Source organism: Schistocerca nitens, chromosome 1 (assembly GCF_023898315.1).
Source record: "Schistocerca nitens isolate TAMUIC-IGC-003100 chromosome 1, iqSchNite1.1, whole genome shotgun sequence".
NCBI classification, from domain to species: Eukaryota; Metazoa; Arthropoda; class Insecta; order Orthoptera; family Acrididae; genus Schistocerca; species Schistocerca nitens.
The window spans coordinates 505,714,755-505,738,270 of NC_064614.1; the positions used below are offsets into that span (position 1 = coordinate 505,714,755).

General features: G+C 43.7%; 2 protein-coding genes across 6 annotated transcripts in view; one reads left to right on the forward strand and one right to left on the reverse strand.

Moving 5' to 3' along the window:
* The window catches only part of LOC126252933 (centromere protein I-like), a 370,827-nt gene that overhangs the window by 82,196 nt on the left and 265,115 nt on the right, over nt 1-23,516 (forward strand). The window lies entirely within an intron of this gene.
* The window catches only part of LOC126252954 (uncharacterized), an 80,806-nt gene continuing 69,957 nt past the window's right edge, over nt 12,668-23,516 (reverse strand). For 2 of the 3 annotated variants that reach the window (XR_007545872.1, XM_049953971.1), the window contains 2 exons: nt 17,935-17,996; nt 12,668-13,502 (listed from right to left, as the gene is read on the reverse strand). Coding sequence is in view for 1 of the 3 variants with exons in the window: in XM_049953971.1 (XP_049809928.1) it covers nt 13,306-13,502; nt 17,935-17,996 (259 nt within the window). In the remaining 2 variants the exon portion in view is untranslated. The remainder of the gene's footprint in view (nt 13,503-17,934; nt 17,997-23,516) is intronic. The other variant, XR_007545873.1, reaches the window with a different exon arrangement.

Consider the following 23,516-nt stretch of genomic DNA (forward strand, 5'->3'; position numbering starts at 1 on the left):
AAAATGGGAATGATCGTATGTCGTCAGTGGACGGGAGTTCCCAGGCGGGAAGTTCGGCCGCCAATTGCAAGTCTTATTGAGTGTGACACCACATTGGGCAACTTGCGCGTTGACAATGGGGATGAAATGATGATGAGGACAACACAACACCCAGTCACTGAGGGGGAAAAAATCTCCTACCCCAGCCGGGAATCGAACCCGGACCCCGGTGCGTGGCATTCCAACGCACTGACCGTTCAGCTATGTCAAGTTTCAAAATGTCAAACACATGCAGTTTTTCAGTAACAATGGGGGTACGCAGCTGTGTTGTCGCACCGTGACAGTCTGCTGTGTTTTAGTGAAACTTTACTCCAGTTCACATGTAGAATGCAGAGCATCTCTTCAAGGCACTAGGGTATATGTTGATGGATTGCAGTGCTTCCATCACTTATACATCATAGAAGTTGTCCCTTTGACATCAGAGTTGCTGTTTGCAAGTAAATGCAATTTACTATTCACTTTTCATATCCAGAACTACAGTTTATCCTTCTTTTTTGTAGTGCAGTACCACGTTACACATACTTAGTCCGACTGTCTAACATTTGAATGTTTATGTTGTTGCGTGTATACAAATCTGTCAGACTTACATCAAATCCTCACACTATAACATCCTGATATACTGCCATACCAAATCTCGCGATTGTATGCTATCCTATTACCAATAGAATTGTGTTAATGTAAATACCTCTCATAATTCAAGCATGTACAATTCATGTAAGCACGTCTGCTTCAGGGCTACCTACACCCTTAACTGATATCCAATGCACAAACAGCACATGTATCTAAATACGGGCATTGTAGGTTGCTGTTTGCTCTTGCCCACGTATTTTCCACCGCATTTACTTGCACCAGGCCCAGAAAGGAAAACACTCAGCAAAACTAAGTAAGATAAAGAAATCAGAACTACATATAAATCCATAATAAAATCCTAAATCTTAACGTACTGTGTTTTATGGACTACAAAACGCTATGGGCTATAAGACACACCTTAATTTTTAAGCAATTAAAAAAATAATTTACCTTTTTTTATTATTAGGTTGCAAAGCCAGTCTAAAAAAACTTCTTGGTTTATAAACTGAACTTGCCTTTAAAATCCCTGAAAATAATCATCCGAACTTTCTCCTCCTCCTCCTCCTCCTCCTCCTCTTCCTCTCCCTCTTTGTCATCATCATTGTCTCTTCATATGTAAGATGGTCTTCACTGCCATCAAAAGCATTACTTAGGCCGTAATGTATTCTCCCACTCTAGACGATGACTGTTTTATCCACTGACAAACTTGTTTGATTGAAGGTTGTTTTAAAGCTCCCTTCAGCATAAATTGTTTCTCTTTCACAGAATTTTTCAAATGACTACGAAATTGATCTAGCACAAGAAGGGAAATATTCTTCAGTAAAGCACCTTTCCTCCTCTTCCACACACTGTTATTCCATAATTTCATACAAGCCTCATCCATCCAGCCCTTTTCATGTATGTGAACAACAACACCTGGTGGTATTTCAGAAGGTTTTGACATTGTTTTGCGATTGAAAATGATAATTGGATTAAGTTTAGTACTGTCAGCACAACATGAAAGGAAAACAGCACAATGCATTTTTTGTGTGCACTTGTCTTTATTGTTACAGTTTTAACACCATTCATGGCAACTGTTGTGTTATTCTGCACATGAAATATCACAGCAGTTTCATCCGTGTTCGTTATTTGGCCTAGTTGTACATTGGTTTTCTTTCGATGTTGAATAATCAAGTGATGGAAAGATAATACACTATGTGATCAAAAGTATCCGGATACCCACAAAAACATATGTTTCTCATATTAGATTGATTGTGCTGCCACCTACTGCCAGGTACTCCATATCAGCGACCTCAGTTGTCATTAAACATCATGAGAGAGCAGAATGGGGCACTCCGCAGAACTCGAGGACTTTGAATGTGGTGAGGTGATTGGGTGTCACTTGTGTCATCCGTCTGTATGCGAGATATGCACACTCCTAAATGAGCCTAGTTCCACTGTTTCCAATTTGATAGTGAAGTGGAAACATGAAAGCACACGTACAGCACAAAAGCATACAGGCAGACCTCATCTGTTCACTGACGGAGACCGCTGACAATTCAAGAGGGTCGTAATGTGTACTAGGCAGACATCTATCCAGACCATCACACAGGAATTCCACAATGCATCAGAATCCACTGCAAGTACTATGACAGTTAGGCGGGAGGTAAGAAAACTTGGATTTCATGGTTGAGCGGCTGCTCATAAGCCACACGTCATACCGGTAAATGCAAAACGACGCCTCGCTTGGTGTAAGGAGCGTAAACATTGGATGATTGAATAATGGGAAAACATTGTGTGGAGTGATGAATCATGGTACACAATGTGGCGATCCGATGGCAGGGTATGGGTATGGCGAATGCCCGGTGAACCTCGTCGGCCAGCATGTGTAATGCCAACAGTAAAATTCAAAGGCAGTGGTGTTATGATGTGGTCGTGTTTTTCATGGAGGGGGCTTGCACCCCTTGTTGTTTTGCATCGCACTATCACAGCACAGACCCACATTGATGTTTTAAGCACCTTCCTGCTTTCCACTGTTGAAGAGCAATTCAGGGACGGGTATCTGTTGAGAGGCCAAACAAACGTGTGGTTCCTGAAGAGGGGCAGCAGCCTTTTCAGTAGCTGCAGGTGCAACAGTCTGGATGGTAGACTGATCTGGCCTTGTAACATAACCAAAATGGCCTTGCTGTGCTGTTACTGTGAATGGCTGAAAGCAAGGGGAAACTACAGGCGTAATTTTTCCCGATGGCTTGCAGCTTTACTGTATGGTTAAATGAAGATGGCATCCTCTTGGTTAAAATATTCCGGAGGTAAGATGAAGAGATTGAAGAAATATGTGATGCTATAAAAGAAATTATTCAGATAGTGAAGGGAGACGAATATTTAATAGTCATGGGGGACTGGAATTCTATATTAGGAAAAGGAAGAGAAGGAAAAGTATTAGGTGAATATGGACTGGGGGTAAGGAACAAAAGAGGAAGTTGTCTGGTTGAATTCTGCGCAGAGCATAACTTAATCATAGCTAACACTTGGTTTAAGAATCATGAAAGAAGGTTGTATTCGTGGAAGAGGTCTGGAGACACTGGAAGGTTTCAGATAGATTATATAATGGTAAGACAAAGATTTATGAACCAGGTTTTAAACTGTAAGACATTTCCAGTGGCAGATATGGACTCTGACCACAATTTATTTGTTGTGAAATGTAGATTAGAACTGAAGAAAATGCAAAAAGGTAGGAATTTAAGGAGATGGGACCTGGATAAACTGAAAGAACCAGAGGTTGTAGAGAGTTTCAGAGAAAGCATTAGGGAACGATTGACAAGAATGGTGGGTAGAAGTACAGTAGAAGAAGAATGGGTAGCATTGAGGGATGAAATAGTGAAGGCAGCATGGGATCAAGTAGTTAGAAAGACAAGGGCTAGTAGAAATCCTTGTGTAACAGAAAAGATTATTGAAATTAATTGATGAAAGGAGAAAATATTAAAAATGCAGTACATGAAGTAGGCAAATAGGAATACAAACGTCTCAAAAATGAGATCAACAGGAAGTGCAAAATGGCTAAGCAAAGTTGGCTGGAGGACAAATGTAAGGATGTAGAGGCATACATCACTAGAGGTAAGATAGACACTGCCTACAGGAAAATTAAAGAGACCTTTGGAGAAAAGAGAACCACTTGCATGAACATCAAGAGCTCAGGTGGAAAGGAAAGCTGAAAGGTGGAAGGAGTATATAGAGGGGCTATACAAGGGCAGTATATTTGAGGACAATATTATGGAAATGGAAGAGGATGTAGATGAAGATGTAATGGGAGATATTATACTGTGTGAAGAATATGACAGAGCACTGAAAGACCTAAGTCAAAAGAAGGCCCCGGGAGTAGACAACATTCCATTATAACTACTAATAGCCTTGGGAGAGCCAGCCATGACAAAATTCTTCTATCTGGTGAGCAAGATGTATGAGAGAGGTGAAATACCCTAAGACTTCAAGAGGAATATAGTAATTTCAATCCAAAAGAAACCAGTAGTTGACAGGTGTGGAAATTACTGAACTATCAGTTTCATAAGTCACAGTTGCAAAACACTAACACGAAGCTGTGAAATCTTCATGGGTTATCAGCCGAGTGGCATCATCTTCTAGTTGCAATGTTTCAATGGATTTGGTATACATCAATCATCTTCTTTCAGTGGATACGCCAACATACCAGCTTGCCAATCACTTGACCGCAGTATTGAGTCCATTGGTTGGCAAATGTGAGCACCACATCAAAAACTCGGCTCAGTTTGTGGAACGTATGGGGAAACTCAAGCTGGCCAGCTCAGATCTTATGGTCAGTTTCGATGTTGTATCACTTTTAACGAGAGTTCCACTCAAGGATTCGCTGGATCTTATTGAGAAGAAATTTGGGCCCACATTCACGAAAGTATTTAACTTTGTGCTCACGTCAACATATTTTCTTTTTGACAACAGACATTACTACGAACAGACAGACGGTGTACCTATGGGTAGCCCTCTGTCACCTACGGTGGCCAACATGTACATGGAAGAATTTGAGGAGAAAGCGTTAGAATCAGCACCACTAAAACCAACAGTCTTCTACAGATATGTTGACGACACTTTTGTCGTTTGGCCTCACGGGGAAGAGATGCTCCAACTGTTCTTACAACATCTGAACTCTATCCACCCCCAAATTCAGTTCACCATGGAGGTGGAGAAAAACAGGCAGCTACCATTCTTGGATGTTCTGGTACGGATAAAGCCTGATGGAACACTAGGACACAGCTTCTACCGGAAGACAACCCACACGGATCTGTACCTTCATGCCTCCAGCTGTCATCACCCGTCACAAAGAGAAGGAGTACTAAATACATTGGTTCACAGAGCCCGTGTGATCTCTGACGAAGAAAGCTTAAAACTGGAACTAGATCACCTCAAGGATGTGTTCCAGATGAACGGCTATAGTGACCGCCAAATTCGACACGCCTTCAAGCAGAAGACCACACCACAGCCGACACCTGATGATGATGATCCACCGAAAGCGACAGCCTACATACCATATGTGGGCAACGTATCTGGAAAAATAGGCAGGATTCTAGGACATCATAACATCAAATGCGTCTACCGCCCGCCGCCAAAGATAAAGTCCCTTGTAGGGACAGTGAAGGACAATTTAGGATTCCGGAAATCTGGAGTTTATTTCATACCGTGCAAGTGTGGGAAAGCATATGTGGGGCAAACCATTCGCACCATCGAGGAAAGGTGTACTGAACACAAACGGCACACCAATCTCCAACAGCCTACAAAATCTGCCATCGCAGAACATTGTATCGAGACACATCATCATATGGAATACGAGAACACAGAAGTCCTGCACAACACATCCCGCTTTTGGGACTGTGTATACAAGGAAGCAATTGAAATCCAGCTGCATGAGAACCTTATTTACAAGGACAACGGATTTCAACTCAGCCAAGCGTGGAATCCAGCAATAAAAGTTCTGCAGGAGCAGCGGAAACGGGGCACCACACCTGCCGAAGACGGCATGCGTACTGACGCCCATCAGTCATCTCGTCAGCGCAAGCTACCCCCACCACCGCGGCCTGCACATCCCTCGGTCCATACGCGGAGTCAGTGGAGGGGAGAGTCGACAGGTATATATACCACACCACCCGCTGACGTAGGACGTCAGTCAACAGGAGTAACCTGATGATGATGGCACGTTACGCCGTCGAAAATTCGTTCAACAACGACCAGTCAACCCGGCTGCATGCCCGAGAGACCTTCAAGCAAATTTAGCATTGATTCACAGTTAAGTAGCTGGTCAGGTACCAACTGCCTGTAAAAAGAGGTCAACTTGATGAATGGCTTAAGCTGTTTCTTTGTTTGTGAGGTAGAAAAGTTTTTATTGCTTTAACTTTCTCTTAATCTGGCAGGATTCCATGAGATGTAATTATATGTCCTAAGACTTTTATTTGCTTGCCTGAGGTTGGATTTTTGGAGATTGTCTGCTGCACCAGCTTCTTGAGCTTTGTTCACTGCTCTTTGCACAAATCCTATGTGCTTTTCTCATGTTTGTGTGGCTATTTAGAAATCATCTGCAAACAAGGTTACATTGACAAGTAATTCTGCACTAAGCACTGAGTCCAGTGTGGCAATAAACATGTCCACATTGATGTTCGGGCCAAAAGGTAAAATTCTGAATTGATAATTTTGGCTTGTATAAATAATGGTAATATGTTTCCATATCTCCTCATCCACAGCAATTTGCAAATAGGAGTTACGATGTTCGTTAAATGCTTCGCCCCATGAAACTTCTGAATGTGCTTGTGCATATTTTATGGTCCAGTCTGGGTAGGTACAATAATTTTGTTAGTTGCTCTAGCATTGATTACTAGCTTGACATTGCCTTTGGCTTTGCTACTGCTAGCAATATGGCCTTGTGAATGGATCAGTAATCTTCCACTTCAACACTTTTCTTATCCCCCAAGCAATATCAGGCGCCTATGACCAGGGGGATGGAGAAGGAGATGTGGCAGAATGTATCGTGATATAACATTCAGATGATACTGTTATCTTCTGATTGTACTGGGTCTTGCTAGTGGGAAAAGTGGGTACGTGCATAGTCTTGCATATCCTTTTGTACAAGTTAAAGAAGATAACATTGACTTCAGTACCTGTGTTAAGTGCCACTGTCATTAAGATGTCTGCTTGTGTCTGTGTATGTGCGGATGGATATGGGTGTGTGTGCGAATGTATACCTGTCCTTTTTTCCCCCTAAGGTAAATCTTTCCGCTCCCGGGATTGGAATGACTCCTTACCCTCTCCTTTAAAACCCACATCCTTTCGTCTTTCCCTCTCCTTCCCTCTTTCCTGATGAAGCAACCGTTGGTTGCGAAAGCTTGAATTTTGTGTGTTTGTTTGTGTGTCTATCGACCTGCCAGCGCTTTTGTTTGGTAAGTCACATCATCTTTGTTTTTAGATTATTTTTCCCACGTGGAATGTTTCCCTCTATTATATCCATGTCATTAAGATGTTGCGCACATACATATTCACATTGGGCCGTGCTCCATAATGTGTCATCTATTGCAGTTAGTGCCATCAGATGTAATTCATCCCTGACATTACGTTCATCCTCAAATCATATCAGATGTATCAGTTGATTTCTGCCCCTACCCTTTATATTAACCATTGTTTCGGAGCTGAACATGGTCAGGTTATGTAGTGACGATATTTATTGTGTGCCAATTCGTGTATCTGAATGGAACTACACCAGTACTGGTTATTTTATTCACTCTGTGGCAGTTGTCGCAACTGATTGTGGTTGTTATGGTTTGCATGAATCAGACTGCACCAGTTATCATGCATCTTTCATGTTCGTCTATTAATGCTAGTATTATGATTTTGTAGGTGATTGGTATTCGCATTAAGCTGGTCTCCTGCTGCCTTCTTTTGCCCCTTATGACGTTCCCTATTCTGGCCAGAAACATTGCCATTAAATTTTCTAATTTTGGTTGCAGCCTTCGCATCTTCCTGTATTAAACCAATAGAGTCTAATACTGATAAAAAGTATTTCTGAAACAGAGATCAATTTTTTTTTAATGTGTGCTGGCAGTTTCAGCTTTAATATCTGGAGCACATCTCTATGAAATATGAGATTATCCCAGTCTTGCTCACATACTTTTTGAAATATTTGCGTAAGCTGCCCTGCCCTGCTAGCCCTGGAACGGCTCTGGGTTGTACCTGCCTTAGTAAGTTGTCCTTGTACCCTGGCGGACCAGAATTTGCCAGAAATTCATCGTATGTTCAGCAATATACTGCAGCTTCAGTGGCTGACGTTGCAACATCTCCCTCGATAAAGCCACTGACAAATCCTATCTTTTGGCCATCTGACCGTGATTTTACCATAGCTCTGCAAAACACATGAATGAGTATGATAGGATGAATAGATTTCTTGTCTGGTAAACATGTTTGGAATTTCCAGTGGCACATTAAGTACTCCTCTAGTAATATTGCGGTGTAAAGCAGTGCAGCCTCCACATTGCACTGAGTATCGTGCAAAGGTGTAGTCACCAACTCGGCTTCCATTTGCTACGGCCTGCTGAATGTTGGTTTGCAAATGAAATTATTATGTGCTGTGGATTGACGATTTTGTGTGGTATCCTTTACTTCCGCCACTTTTTTTAAATCAGTTCCCTCACAGTATTTTGCCATACCAATAAATCTTGTCCTAATTTTTTGGTTGCATTAAACAAACCACTTTCTGCGTGACTGCTGGAACTGTTATGTTCCTTCGTCACTTCATTCGAAATTTTCCTGATAGTTTCTTGCACGTTGTCCACCAGTTGTACAATCTGGATATTCTTTTTGGTTGCCCAAGCCATGAGATCTGCAAACTGGTTCCTTGATGTCTCAAATTGTTTATACAGGCCTTTTTTCTGCTGTACAACAGTATTATCCAATCTACTGGCAAATTGTTGAACATGTTGGTATAGTTCGAAATGCCCTCATACTACTTCTACAACCTTGTGGGTCAGTTTCTGTACTGCCTCCAGTATACCGACAGGTGCTCTTTCCATTTCTGATGTTTCAGCAGATAGCTCTTTTGCTGTCTTGTCTTGTCTTTCTGAAGGTTCGATAAGTTTGAGGATGACCATGTCCTGGATTTCTGCAGTTTACGAAGTTTTTGAAGTTTTGTGAGAGATCCCTAAAATATTTGTGCACCATCACATGCTGCATTTTGGAATTTTGGTCACCACAGAAACATTCGTTCAAATTTCTTAAAAAGTTCTGTTATGGGATCTGTCAGTCGTACTTGCTGAGTGTTGGTTTTTTCCCATTTCAGGTTTCGACTTGACTTCACTAGCATGCACAGGATTCGTGGTTGTCTGCTTGTCAATCTTTACCATAACCTAGAACTCATCAAAAACTGGAAAATAAAAATGTTTTGATATTAAAGTAATTAATATTGTAATGTATCACTTGATTGTCTAAAATGCAGAATTGCAGGTTGCGTTAGGAAAAAAAAGAGGATCTCACTTACAAATCACGGAAAATTATAAATTATTAATTTCTTCACGAAAATTACTTTGGTAACTAATAACACTTCTGGATGAATTTTGAGCTATTCTAAGCATTTGCTGTGACACAAGTAAGCCAGTAAGAAAATACGTAAATTTTGACTTGTGTTTGCTACTCTACTGACAGTACTTGTCCTCTATCAGTGTGCCACAGTTTTTCTGTTGCTTTACTTTCTTGCCAATTGGAAGTTCATGAAATAAGAAAAACACAAACAACTTCGTTATAACACTGCATTAATAATTACACAATTCCATTAACATGACAAATCGCATGTTGACAGTCTATAGTTTGCATTTATATTCAGCAAGCAAAAATAACAGATACTATTATTGGCTGTCTTTTCTGGTGGCATGTGAGAAGTACTTTATTTGTAAGTTGTAAAAGTAATTTCTGAAATAAATCTTAAATGTTCAGGTTTGTTTCTTTATATTTAATATGAGTATATATCGTCTGTAGTAATTGCATTTCCAGATAAGAACACAATTACAAAGGACACTAAGTCTTGCCATTCCTTCGCATTTAAATTCACTCTTTCAGCTGATAAACAATTCAATGAGTGAAGGAACAGTGTGTGCATGTAACGTTTAACAAATATTAACTTTTATTTGTATAATTACGTCCACCTTCAATATACGTCAGTCAAGGAATCCAGCAAAAACAGAAGTGGGAATTTAAAATGGCCATATAGAGTTTTTATAACAATTCCTCGCAACCAGCGAGTTGTATCAGAAGACTGCAGAGATTCAAATTGAGCACTCCGGGCTCCTATGTAAGGCTACGTCATCTATGATAAGGATAAAACATATCATGAATTAATGGCCCAATGCTACCACATATTACAAAGGATAAACTAAAAATTTAACATTATCCACCCAAATTACATTACTGTCCTGCAGCAGAACAACAAAATGATTCGAAGGTCTTTTTGCATCTGGGCATATTAGGAGGCTATGCAGCCTGTTTGTCGTTACATGTGCATCTGCTACAGGTGGGGCAGAAATAGTTGAGAGAGACTATATTGGGTAGCTTCAATGCTCCCTGTTAATGTTTAGTATTGATTTCACTTTGCAAGGGTGTAATAGCTTTATCTCGTTTCTAATTATTATCCATGCTACCTTCTGATATTCTGTTGTGTAACATCAATGTGGTTCATGAAGAAACAAAGCACATGGCAAAATCTAAACACAAGAATTGCATTACCCCACACACCTATCACAGTGTACTGTGGTAGTCAGTGACATAGCTCACAAAGTGGTATTGACATTGACGAACGGATGGGAAGACTTCACCAAGCTCATTCTTTTGCCGGTTTGTGCTATGGAAGCAATCATAATTAGCAATCAGTTACTTTCATATTCAGTGCCAGATATATATTAGCATTGATGCACCAAATCAGAAAACTACAACCGATGAAAATTTTGTAGCAGCTATAATATGTTTCCCTTCTACTTATGCTGATGTATCAGCAGGAAGTTATGTGCTAGATTATAGCTGTAATTACACAGCTGGCCATTAAAATTGCAACTCCATGAAGGCAGCATGCAACAAATATCAAATTGGCATGATGTTTACTACGTGGTACCATTTCAGTGCAGCTTCTCTGAGTATGTAGGAATAATGCAGCCTATATTCTGTATTTAAGGAGAGACTGCATTGCTGGTTTCTCATCCACAAATTGCGTTTAAGTGTTGTTTGTTTGTGATAAAAGCATGTTGTGTCTCATCTTATACCACCATGTGTCAGAACTTGGTAGCAGAATGGCACAGCCTATCGAGACTGCAGTTTACTATTCTGCAAAACTGCCATTTGTGTTGGTTGTCATCCCATGACTATCATGCGAATTTGGAATCGATGTTTTCAGGGGGACCATAATCAGTACTGTGCAGGATCTCAACAACCCCACTCGTGCCATTATGGGGCAGGCGTGGGAGGGGAGGACGGGGGCCTTAAATGACAAAAAAATTATACACATCGGTAACAAGTGGCCTGTTCCAACATTGAAAAGTGGTATTTTGTTTTTTAAATGGATAATATTTCAGAGACATTGTAGGTAACAAATTAAACCCACATATAAAGTTACATAGTATATTTTATTTTGCCAACTCGGAACAGAATACTCGATATAACGTGAGTCAAAGAATAAAAACTTAATTGTCTAATGTCAGCTGCACTAGCACTGAGTAAACAAAGGACACATCACTGGTTACTTATGTGTTCCCTCTCAACCTCTACCTTAAAGTGCGGAGGACCGGGGATGAACAGGTAGCTAAATCTGACTTGTCTTCATGCTCTCGTACAGATGACTTGTTGTTGCAAAGATGTGTGAGTCGATGTGGACTGCTGTGCTGTGGTTCCAAGTCATCTCAGCATGGATTCTTCTGCTTCATTATGTCTAGTACACTCCAAACTTAGGTTCTCCTCTTCCAGTTGAGTGTCGTACTCAGTTTCTAGTAAGATCCATGCTGGCTTTACCCTCTCTATGGGCACACTAATGGTTTTGTCATTCTGCAAGATGTCAGTATTATAATTGTCGCGTTTCACTACTCGATAAGGTCCAGTATACGGAGGTTGTAGTGGTGTTCAACACTATCTGTGCCAAGCATGATGTGTACAGTCCACCAACACCTTAAGTCCAAAAACTGGTCGTTCATTGTGCCTAGATACCATTTGTCTTCTCACAGTTTCCACATGGTCGCAGATGTCACTTATCAGTGATGAGAGATTTGTTGGTGTTGGTCATGAGGTAATGGTTAGATAATCAGCCAGGATTCTCAGCGATTCCTCATAAACCAATTCCGCCACCTAAGCACTGATGTCTGTCTTGTACGGGGTCCATAATCCAAATGCTTCTGTCCAGCTTTCTTGATGATACATGAGAGCTGCCTTCAATATCCTACGCCACCTCTGTGCCATACCATCACATGCTGGATGGTAGTTGGTTGTATGGTGGTGTTGGAACCCGTATTAGTTAGTTAACCTGTTGAGCAAGTTAGAGTCAAACTGGTGGCTTTGATCCATTATAATATGAAGGGAGCACCCAAAGGAAGCTACCATTGACGGACAAACACCTTCACCGCCGTTTCCACGGTGTCATGTCAGTGATCGGAATGGCCTCCCCTCATCTTGTGCATTTGTCCACTGCAGTTAACAAGTATTTATAGCCATCAGAAACTGGGAGTGGACCCACTAAATCAGTGGTTACCAACTTTCTTAGACCATTACTCTTGACTGCAATCACATAAGGATTTTATGGCGCATCGCAAGTGTTACTCACAACTCCATCTCAGAAAAGAAAGCTAACTGTCCTCAATGAGATTAGACACTTGTTACAAAACATATTTCCCCTGCATTACTCCTCTCCATTGCCGCACTTGTTGCAACCCCATGTAAAATCAATCAAGTTTAAAAATGTACACTATATGTACAGTTCGTAAATCACTTGATTGTAATAATAATAATAATAATAATAATAATAATACTGTATACCATCACTGCTATAGTACTTATGTAGTTACTGCTGTACCGTGCTGTCAATTAATTCATTTATCTCTTTCAAAGCAAGTAATGAAGCAATTTCTGGACTACTGCAGATACTATCTACATCTTGGCGAAGACATTTTGTTGAGATATTGAGCATTTGTTATGTATATGTCTTACTTTTATTATCAGCACTGTACAGGACAAAACACAGCATGTATCTATAGTGGGTGGATTGTGTGAGGAACCTGTAACCTCAACACCATTAATGCTGCTAATTGAGAAACAGTAATTATTGATAACTTATATAATCAATATTAGAGTCTTACAACATTGTGATAATAGTAGTGATATTTTGAAAATAATTTATTTCCGCGACTGAAAGAGAATCAAATCGTTTAGTTTTTACCCCACAGAAAATAACATTTTACTGCTCGGGGTAATTACCCCCAGATTGGGAAGCATTGCACTAAGACCAGTTGCACAATGCTAAATCTTGCTTGTGATTCTACATGGACATGTTGTCGTACTTTGTAGTTTTAACATTGTAGGCATGCATGAGTCAGTCCCCTGGCATCCTTTTTAATTGATGGCCACACAAAATGTGCTATCAGTAACTTAATTGTGGCATTTGCCCCTGGGTGAGCAAGGCCAAGAATGCTGTCAGATGCTGCGTTTGGGGTAATTATTGTGTAATGTATGGTGGGGCTTCTGCCGTGACATAATGCACCATAAGATAACTCTTCTTCCTGGCATTGATATTTGCTGTAACTGCATCTCTGTTGTGTGGCCCATCAATAATTTCTTTAGCTCCAGATCCACTTCCTGTGATGCCACAAGTTCTTCATAGGGCTGGCTACCTGCAAGCACAAGAAAAGTAATCTGCAATCAGATTCTCCATGCCTCTGCTGTGCATTATATCTGTGGTGAATTGACTGACAAACTCTATGTTCCGAAACTGCTTTGGCGAGCACTTATCATTGGTGTTGATGAAAGCTGATGCTATAAGTTTACGATTGATGAAAATTGTTTCTGGCCTAGCTTCAGTATACGGATGGATGTGTCTGACACTTTCATACATCACCAACAACTCACTGTTGTATGCAGTCCATTTTGTCTGTCAGAGGTGCAGCTTGTTTGAGAAGAAACTAAGAGGTTGCCATTGTTCATCTACCTGTTGTTGCAAGACTTCTATTGCAACATGACTGGCATCTATTGCATTACTCAGTGGTGTGGCAGGTATGGGATGTGCACGTATCGCTGCCTCCTCTAAGCTTCTTTGTAAGTCATTGAAAGCTTTGCTCATTTCTTGTGTCCATTGCAGCTTTCACTTTCCTTTGGAATTCTTGCCAACCAATGCATTCGTAAACAGTGCCTGTGTCAGGGCAGTAATTGACAAATAACAGTGGTAAAAGTTTACCATATGCAGGAAATGCGCAAGTTGTTTGTAGTCTGTAGGTTTGGGTAGGCTGTGTGGTTTGTCAATCTTCTCTGGTAATGGCTGTACACCGTTGTCTGAGACTATATAGTCGAAAGAAGTTACTTAAGTGGATGACACACTTAAATTCATTTAAAACTACTCTGTATGTATCCAGCCTCTATTGTACACCGGAATATGTTTATCGTGTGATTGGGCATCCTCTGAGAATATCAAAATGTCATCCTGCTATGTGTAACAGAAAAGTAATCCATGGAGCACCTCATCAATGAATCTTTGCCGGGATTGTGCCAGATTTTTGAGTCCAAATGGCATAAACAGAAATTTGAATAGCCCAAAGGGTGTGATCACTGACGTATTTACCATGTCAGCTGGAGCCACTGGAATCTGTATGCCTTATGACAGTTCAGCACTTAGAACATTTTCGCACCTGCTAGAGTGAAGGGAAATTATTGAATGTATGTCTCCTCAAAAATCACTTTTGTCACCACTAATTATGCGGTACAGCCTTGTATCGTGCTTCACTGTTGGAGTGTTGATGGCTTCTTGCAGTGGAGACTACCTGAGCTGCTGACTACACCTATGACAACCTCTGTTCCACTGCACTGAGAATCTTTTACCGTGCCCCTATGTGATCCACTAATAAGGCAGTTATTTGCCAAGTCCACGATGAGTGTGAAAAGAGACAAGAAATCTGCACCTAAGATAGGCTGTAAAATATCTGCCACTACAAAGTTCCACATGTAACGGGTAGACAAATTGATATCAGTTGTGAGTTCTTTATAACAATATGTGTTTATGCTTGAATTGTAACCTGCTAACAGTTTCAAAGGCTCAGTCATGTCTTTTGTAAACAACCTCAAGGCCGACAGGGTACTCTCTTCCAGACCTATCAGGAAGTTGAGTCCTGAAAGGCTGTCAGCCATTTGTAATCTGTGTGATGTTAGCTTATTCTTCCAGAATGTCACAGAATGGAATAAAGGAATAGTGTAAATCACACTTCCATGAGCCTTACCTTGAATGTGTGTGTCGTCTATGACTTTTGCCTGGTTCTGGCTCGTTTACTGCGCTGTTTAGCGAACTGCAGAGGGACAAGAAAGGAAATACCACTGTTCATGTAGTTTAGGAGAAGGTGGGATAGCTTTTTGAGCTGAAGTCTGGCATGTTGTTGTAGTTTGAAGTTAGCTTGGTGGATGATATCATTCACGGAAACATGAGGGGCGGATAACTGCAGGATTTTCTAGAGGGAGAGAAGTCGGGTAGAGTGGAAATTTGCTGATGATGCATATAGGTTACAGATTAGCCAGGTAAGAGCAAGAGATTGCTGTATTTGAAACTGTAAAAGAGCCTGGTGTAGGGTGGATTGCATCCAGAAATGGGAACTTTCAATGTTAGGCCTTTTGGAGTAACTTCAAGGGACAAGCAGGTTTCAAGAAACAGAATTTAGTTTTGATAGTGCAAAGGTATATTTTTGAAAGTGACGAGTCTAATATGAGACAGATTCATAAAGGCAAGAGAGGGCAGATAGGGAGTTAAAAAGCGTGAGAGCGGCAAAAAAATAAATAAGCAGAGGGTTAGAAAGATAGAAAAATGGAAGAAAAGCAATGAAAAAAAAATCAAGAAAATTAGAAAAATTCATACTGATACAAAAATATTTGGAAAAAATCGATCAGGAAAGTCGTGAAAACAGACAAAATTTTTAGAAACTGGGTAAACAGAAAATGAAAGTCATAGCAGAAAATTTAAACTACTTAGCTTGGCAATAAAAGTGACACAAGGAGGTGCTATCACACCCTGAAACGAGATCCATTCTGTCTGAAATTTTACCCACCACACCTAGAATAGCTTTCTGTCACCCTCCCAATCTCCGCAATATTCTTGTCAGACCCTATGCTCCTTCTGCACCCATCTCCCTACCCTATGGCTCCTATCCCTGTGACCATCCCCCACTGCAAGACTTGCCCTATGCACCCTCCTACCACCATCTATAATAGCCCTGTAACTGGCAAAATATATACTATCAAAGGGAGAGCCACCTGCAAAATGACACGTCACGTACCAGCTATTATATAAACACTGTTCAGCCTTCTACATCAGCATGGCTACAGCCAAATTATCAATTAGGATGAAAATGGGCATAGGGAGAGAGTATAAACTGGCAATTCGCAATATCCTGTTGCAGAGCATGTTCTACAACATGACATTCGTGACCTCTGTGCCTGTTTCACCATACGTGCCATCTGGATTCTTCCCCCAGATACTATTTTCCAGAACTCCACATGTGGGAACTAGCACTACAACATGTCCTTGGTTCTTGCCAGCCACCTGGCCTTAATTTACGTTAATTTCTTCCGTCTCAGCGTTACTTCACTGTAACTACTCTTTGCTTCACTCCGTTTTAGTTTTCTACATCTTTCATTGTCTTTCCCATCTATTTTTCACCACCCCGTGTGACCTCTGTTATGTACAATGCACTTAGCTTCTCACTCTTGTTAACTCGTTCATGGTGTTTACTAGTAATCTCTGTCTTGTATGTTACACTGTCCTCCACCTTTAAGCTCTCAGGTTTTCAAATCTCGTTTGATGCAGTCCCCAAGAATCAGTCTTTCCTTCTCATCCCGTACAGTAAGTCTCCCCGGACCCGCGGTTCTGGGTGACTTTCCCAAAATCTACCCCTTTTCCTAGACCTCTCCAGTCCTTTTTCTTCACCCTTCTTCCTTCCCTTTCTGCCTGAAGGAGGAGCCACTGGCTTTGAAGGCTTGCCAGTTATATCAGTCTTTTATGTGTGTGCTCTGCCACCGCTTGGTGAGTAGATTTTTTATCTATCCAGTTAAATAATTTTATCAATAATTGATTGTTTTTGAAGTTATCCATTAAGTAATGCCTCGATATCATTTCAGTGGTCTGGTTATTACAACTTTCTTTTCTCTGTGTCACCAGCTGTTGCTGTCCTATTCTTGTATATGTAGCAGTCTGCAGTTCCTTCAGGTGCCCCTTTCAAGTTTGTGAGAATGTAAGATGTTACATTCATATAAGAAGCTTTGGTTATTGACATCATATACAGATTTATTTTGATGGTATTTATACTCTATTAAACAATGTAAAAAGTCAACCTCAGCAGCAGTAGTAGCTTAATCTGCGAATATAAGACAACCCTGTAAAAGAATGATGAATTAGGGGAGGAACCTCATCTTGTAGTCAGGCAAATGTGGTACATTGTTCAGACTTGGGATTGCAGTTAATTTGTCTGTTTTACCAGAGAAGAAGTTACCTAAAAGATGGTTTTCAATTGCTCTTCATTCAGGTGCCCCACTAAAATATTCAATACATTTGGTTTGCCTGGCAGTGATTTCATATAAATAAAAAATACTGGATCATCAGCAACTACTCCTCTGATTTGTGACAGCTATGTTTTGTTAAGTGGCTGAAGGTATCCAGTGTACCTCTCTTGATACGATTTCATAATGGCGTTGGTGAGCTTGGGAAGGGGAGTATCACATGCTACAAATGCAGGCACTGTGTCATAAAAAAAATCATTTCTACTTTTTTATGTTTAAGGTGCCAGTGACTCCCAATAAACTGCTGACTTACAGTACTGTTGTCACCCTATATTCCATATTCTTGGCATGCTTTGTACTTTACTCATGGTGCTGATCATTTATGCTCACCGTCAATTGCAACAAAGTTGTAGCAGCTGCTGCACATTAAAATAGCTCTGTCAACCTGAATATTGTAAATACTAAACTGTTTAACAATGTCACACATTCTCTCAGCTCTCATTTTGGAATTTTGGATTTAGGAGGAAAATAATAATTAAACATGCAGAAGAGTACCAAAAGTCAGAGTAGTCGTACTTGCCAATGTGTGTGATGTACTGAACCTCAGTCTGCTTGTGCCCTTGGAGTGGTCACAAGACCTGTAAACAATTAGCACGGTGATCGATGTTAAAACTGATGTGTTTAAGTGGTTGGCGTAGCCACAAATTTTTATAATGCTCCAATTTATACCTAATTTTGGTATTTGTTAATTTTGGTTTGTTGTTCATGACAGTGTGACAGTAATGTGCTGCTTCAGCAAATTATGTTTCTTTCTTCACTCCATGTCAAACGTCAAAATATTTCTGCATGAAGTATTCTGTTCTACTGCTATTGGATCAGCAGTTGCAGTGCAAACAGTAAGTTTTCAAATGGAAGTAAAGGCCAGAAATATAAGAATACTCTCTAATATCTTTTGTCTCTAGCTGAGACTGAACGTGAGTTAAGAGGAGGGAGGCAATGAGAAGACAAAAGAGAGCTTTTAGGCTTACAAGCCCCAAACAGGGTGCCCAGTGAGTCTGAAGATGTATGCACATTTCAGATGGTGAAGCTAAAAAGTAGACCTAACTTCATTCATTATTCAAAGAATATGAAGATATGGTTTCACTTACTCCAAAGATCCCCCTGCGGGTCCGGGGTAAGAATAGGCCCGAGGTATTCCTGCCTGTCATAAGAGGCGACTAAAAGGAGTTCCAACTGTTTCGGCCTCCTAGTAGTAGCTCCCCCTTGGGGTTCGACCTCCGTTTTTCAAAATTCTACAGAAGTACGAGCCTTTTGGGGAAGGACGCCTTACGTGGTATATCACTGGTCCTCAGTGCACTAAGACCTTGGCACTCAGCATTGTAACGGCGTTGTAACCCCACCCACTATTCCTCAAATTGTGCCTAAATGCCTGATGGGTTGCACAAGTTACACCCATAGTGCGTCCCCATCTGCACCTACGATCATGATGGACCTTCCATGGCACCCGAAATCCAGCACGGTAGCCAGCCTGTTGTGGTGGGGTCGTCATGTACCCTCTAGGTTGTAGCCCCCTGACAACACAGGGATCGTACTGCCAATACCTGAGCTGCACCCTCCCCACGTCTGCCAAGGAGTAGATGCCCGTCTCCTTGGGGCATCAGGACTCCCGGCAACTGTCATCCTGCCAGGTGGCCCTTGCTGAGGCTGGGTGGCGCCCGTGGGGAGAGCCCCTGGTCGGAGTGGGTGGTATCGGGGCGGACGTTTCGCAGATGAAACGTCAACATCTATCAGGTCGCTCTGCGGCCGAGTCTTTTAAAAAGAAAGGTACTGTCTCTGATTCTGGTTCTCCTGCCCTTTCCCCCTTGGCCACTCCCTGGGAGGAAGGACAGGCCCGGCTTGGGGCGAAGTACTTCCCCCGCTATTTAGTCTGTTCTCGGACGGATGGGGGGACGTTCGCCACCTCCAAGCCCATGTTCTTTGTCCAGCACATCGAGGACATCTTCGGGGAAATCGAGGCTCTCAGTAAAATGCGTTCGGGGTCCGTTCTTATAAAGACCGCCTCCGCCACACAGTCGGCGGCGCTCAGGCGTGTGACCGACTAGGGGACATCCCAGTGTCTATTGTCCCGCATCTGGCACTGAATAGGACGCAGGGGGTTATTTTTCATCGGGACCTTCTGCTGCAATCTGATGAGGAGCTCAGGGCCAACCTGGAGCGCCGAGGCGTGCATTTCGTCCGGCGAGTTCAGCGCGGCCCCAAAGACCGTCGCATCGACACCAGAGCCTTTATGCTCGCCTTCGAGGAGGACGTTCTCCCGGAGAAGGTAAAGGTGATGTGCTACCGGTGCGACGTGCGACCTTACATCCCGCCTCCTATGCGCTGCTTTCGGTGTTTACGCTTTGGGCACATGTCGTCACGGTGTGAGGCTGAGCCCCTTTGTGGCAATTGTGGACGTCCTCTTCGTGAGGAACATACATGCACCCCACCACCTCGGTGCGTCAATTGTCCTGGCATCCACTCGCCTAGATCTTTAGACTGCCCCGCGTATCAGATGGAGAAGAAGATTCAAGAATTAAAAACTTTGGATCGTCTCTCTTATTCTGAGGCCAGGAAGAAGTATGACTGCCTCCATCCCGTGACGTTGACAACTTCGTTTGCCTCAGTCGTGTCCACTCCTTCCACAGTATCCTCACCCCTCTCCTGTCCCCCCTCCACCTCCTCACCCCATCCGGGGTCTATGACTCCGCCTCCCAAATCCCTCCCTTCCAAATCCTCCTCCCTCGCGGCCCCTGCTCCCTCTGCCCCGGGGGCCACCCTTCCTCCTCCTCCTCCTCCTCCCCCTCCGCCGCCTGAGAAGCGATCCTCTTCTCAGGTGTCCATCGGGGAAACGTTCCAGACCCCGGCTTCCGAGGTCCGGCGTTCCAACACGGACCCCGCGCGTGAGAACCTTCTTCGGGTCCAGCCCACCATCCCCGTGCCTCATCGGACTTCCAAGAAGGCCTCCAAGAAGAAATCTTTATCCCCCTCTCCACCCCGGCACGTTTCGTCTGACGCTCCATCTGAGAGTCGCTGCTCCCGGCCGTCCTCAGTTTCGCCGGAACGCTCTGCTGCCAGGCGCTCAGCTGGCCTCTCGTCGGTGAATGTTGCTGCCCCTCCTACGCAACCCGGGAAAGCGGCCGCCGCTGGCGACGACTCGATGGAACAGGATCCGCCTCCCGCCGGTTGTAGTGTTGTTCCCTCGACACCTGGCCCTCCGCGGCCGTCTTGGTGACCAGCTCTTCACCCGTTTCGTTCCCCCTCTTTTCTGACTAGCGATGGCTTTGTTACATTGGAACATAAGAGGTATTCGATCTAATCGGGAGGAATTACAACTGCTCCTCCGCCTGCACTGTCCGCTCGTCCTTGGTCTCCAGGAAACCAAGTTGTGCCCAACTGACCGTATTGCTTTTACCCACTATACCTCGGAGCGGTCTGACCTCCCCCCCTGTGGACGGTATTCCAGCTCATGGTGGGGTCATGTTGTTCGTTCGGGACGATGTCTATTACCATCCCCTCCCATTGACCACCCCACTCCAAGCAATAGCTGTCCGTATTACTCTTTCTGCCTTTACTTTTTCTGTTTGGACCGTCTACACTCCATCGTCATCTGCAGTTAGTCGGGCTGACATGATGCACCTGATTGTTCAGCTTCCTCCGCCGTTTTTATTGTTTGGCGACTTCTATGCCCATCATCCCCTTTGGGGCTCTCCTGCATCCTGTCAGAGAGGCTCCCTCTTGGCGGATGTCTTCAACCATCTCAATCTTGTCTGCCTCAATACTGGCGCCCCGACTTTCCTCTCGGACTCTACTCATACCTACTCCCACTTGGACCTCTCGATCTGTTCTACCACTCTTGCCCAGCGGTTCGAGTGGTATGTCCTTTCCGACACTTACTCGAGCGACCACTTCCCCTGTGTCGTTCGTCTCCTGCACCACACCCCATCCCCACGTCCTTCGAGCTGGAACATACCGAAAGCTGACTGGGGACTTTACTCCTCCCTGGCGACCTTTCCAGACCACGATTTTCTCAGTTGTAACAGTCAGGTCGAATACCTCACGGCTGTTATCATCAATGCTGCCGAACGTTCCATTCCTTGTACTGCCTCTTCTTCACGTCGCGTTCCCGTCCCCTGGTGGAATGAGTCTTGTCGAGACGCTATCCGTGCTCGACGACGTGCTTTACGCACCTTTCACCACCATCCTACGTTGGCGAATTGTATTGGATACAAACGACTCCGAGCGCAATGCCGTCGAGTCATCAAAGACAGCAAAAAAGCTTGTTGGGCCTCTTTCACCAGCTCCTTTAACAGTTTTACTCCCTCTTCTGTCGTCTGGGGTGGCCTGCGCTGGCTGTCGGGCATTAAGGCCCACTCCTCGGTACCTGGCCTGACTTCAGGTGATGAGGTCCTTGTTGATCCTGTGGATATCTCCAACGCCTTCGGCCGCTTTTTCGCGGAGGTTTCAAGCTCCGCCCATTACCACCCTGCCTTCCTTCCCAGGAAAGAGGCAGAAGAGGCTCGGCGACCTTCCTTCCACTCGCTGAATCTGGAAAATTATAATGCCCCCTTTACTATGCGGGAACTCGAACGTGCACTTGCACTGTCCCGGTCCTCTGCTTCGGGGCCAGATGCCATTCACGTTCAGATGCTGGCACACCTTTCTCCGGCAGGCAAAAGCTTCCTTCTTCGTACCTACAATCGCGTCTGGACCGAAGGTAAAGTCCCCATGCGTTGGCGTGACGCCGTCGTTGTTCCTATACCCAAACCCGGGAAGGATAGACACCTTCCTTCTAGTTACCACCCCATTTCTCTTACAAGCTGTGTCTGTAAGGTGATGGAGCACATGGTTAACGCTCGGTTAGTTTGGATTCTTGAATCTCGACAGCTACTTACCAATGTTCAATGCGGCTTTCGTCGCCGCCGCTCCGCTGTTGACCACCTTGTGACCTTGTCGACATTCATCATGAACAACTTTTTGCGAAAGCGCCAAATGGTCGCCGTGTTCTTCGATTAGGAGAAGGCTTATGATACCTGTTGGAGAGGAGGTATCCTCCGCACTATGCACAGGTGGGGTCTACACGGTCGCCTGCCCCTTTTTATTGATTCCTTATAACAGATCGACAGTTTAGGGTACGTGTGGGTTCCGTATTGTCCGACGTCTTCCTCCAGGAGAACGGAGTGCCTCAGGGCTCCGTCTTGAGCGTAGCCCTTTTTGCCATAGCGATCAATCCAATTATGGATTGCATTCCACCTAATGTCTCAGGCTCTCTTTTTGTCGATGACTTCGCTATCTACTGCAGTGCCCAGCGAACATGCCTCCTGGAGCGCTGCCTTCAGCGTTGTCTAGACAGCCTATACTCATGGAGTGTGGCAAATGGCTTCCGGTTCTCTGAAGAGAAGACGGTTTGCATCAACTTTTGGTGATATAAAGCGTTCCTTCCGCCATCCTTACATCTCGGTCCCGTTGTTCTCCCATTCGTGGAAACAACTAAGTTTCTAGGGCTCACACTGGACAGGAAACTTTGTTGGTCTCCGCACGTCTCTTATTTGGCTGCCCGTTGTACACGTTCCCTTAATGTCCTCAGAGTTCTTAGTGGTTCATCTTGGGGAGCGGATCGCACTGTCCTGCTTCGCTTGTATCGGTCCACAGTCCGATCAAAGCTGGATTATGGGAGCCTCGTCTACTCGTCTGCTCGGCCATCCCTCTTACGCCGTCTCTACTCCATCCACCATAGGGGGTTACGTCTTGCGACCGGAGCTTTCTACACTAGTCCCGTCAAGAGTCTTTATGCTGAAGCTACCGAATCACCATTGACATACCGGCGCGACGTACTGCTTTGTCGGTATGCCTGCCGGCTGTTGTCATTGCCCGACCACCCCTCTTATCAGTCCTCCTTCGCCGATTCTCTCGACCGTCAGTATGGGTTGTATGTGTCTGCCCTGCTGCCCCCTGGAGTCCGCTTTCGTCGCCTGCTTTGACAATTGGATTTTGCCCTCCCTACCACCTTCAGAGAGGGTGAGAGCCCGACACCACCTTGACTCCAGGCTCCGGTTCATGTTTATCTCGACCTCAGCTTGCTCCCGAAGGAGGGTACTCCGGCTGCAGTGTATTGCTCACGG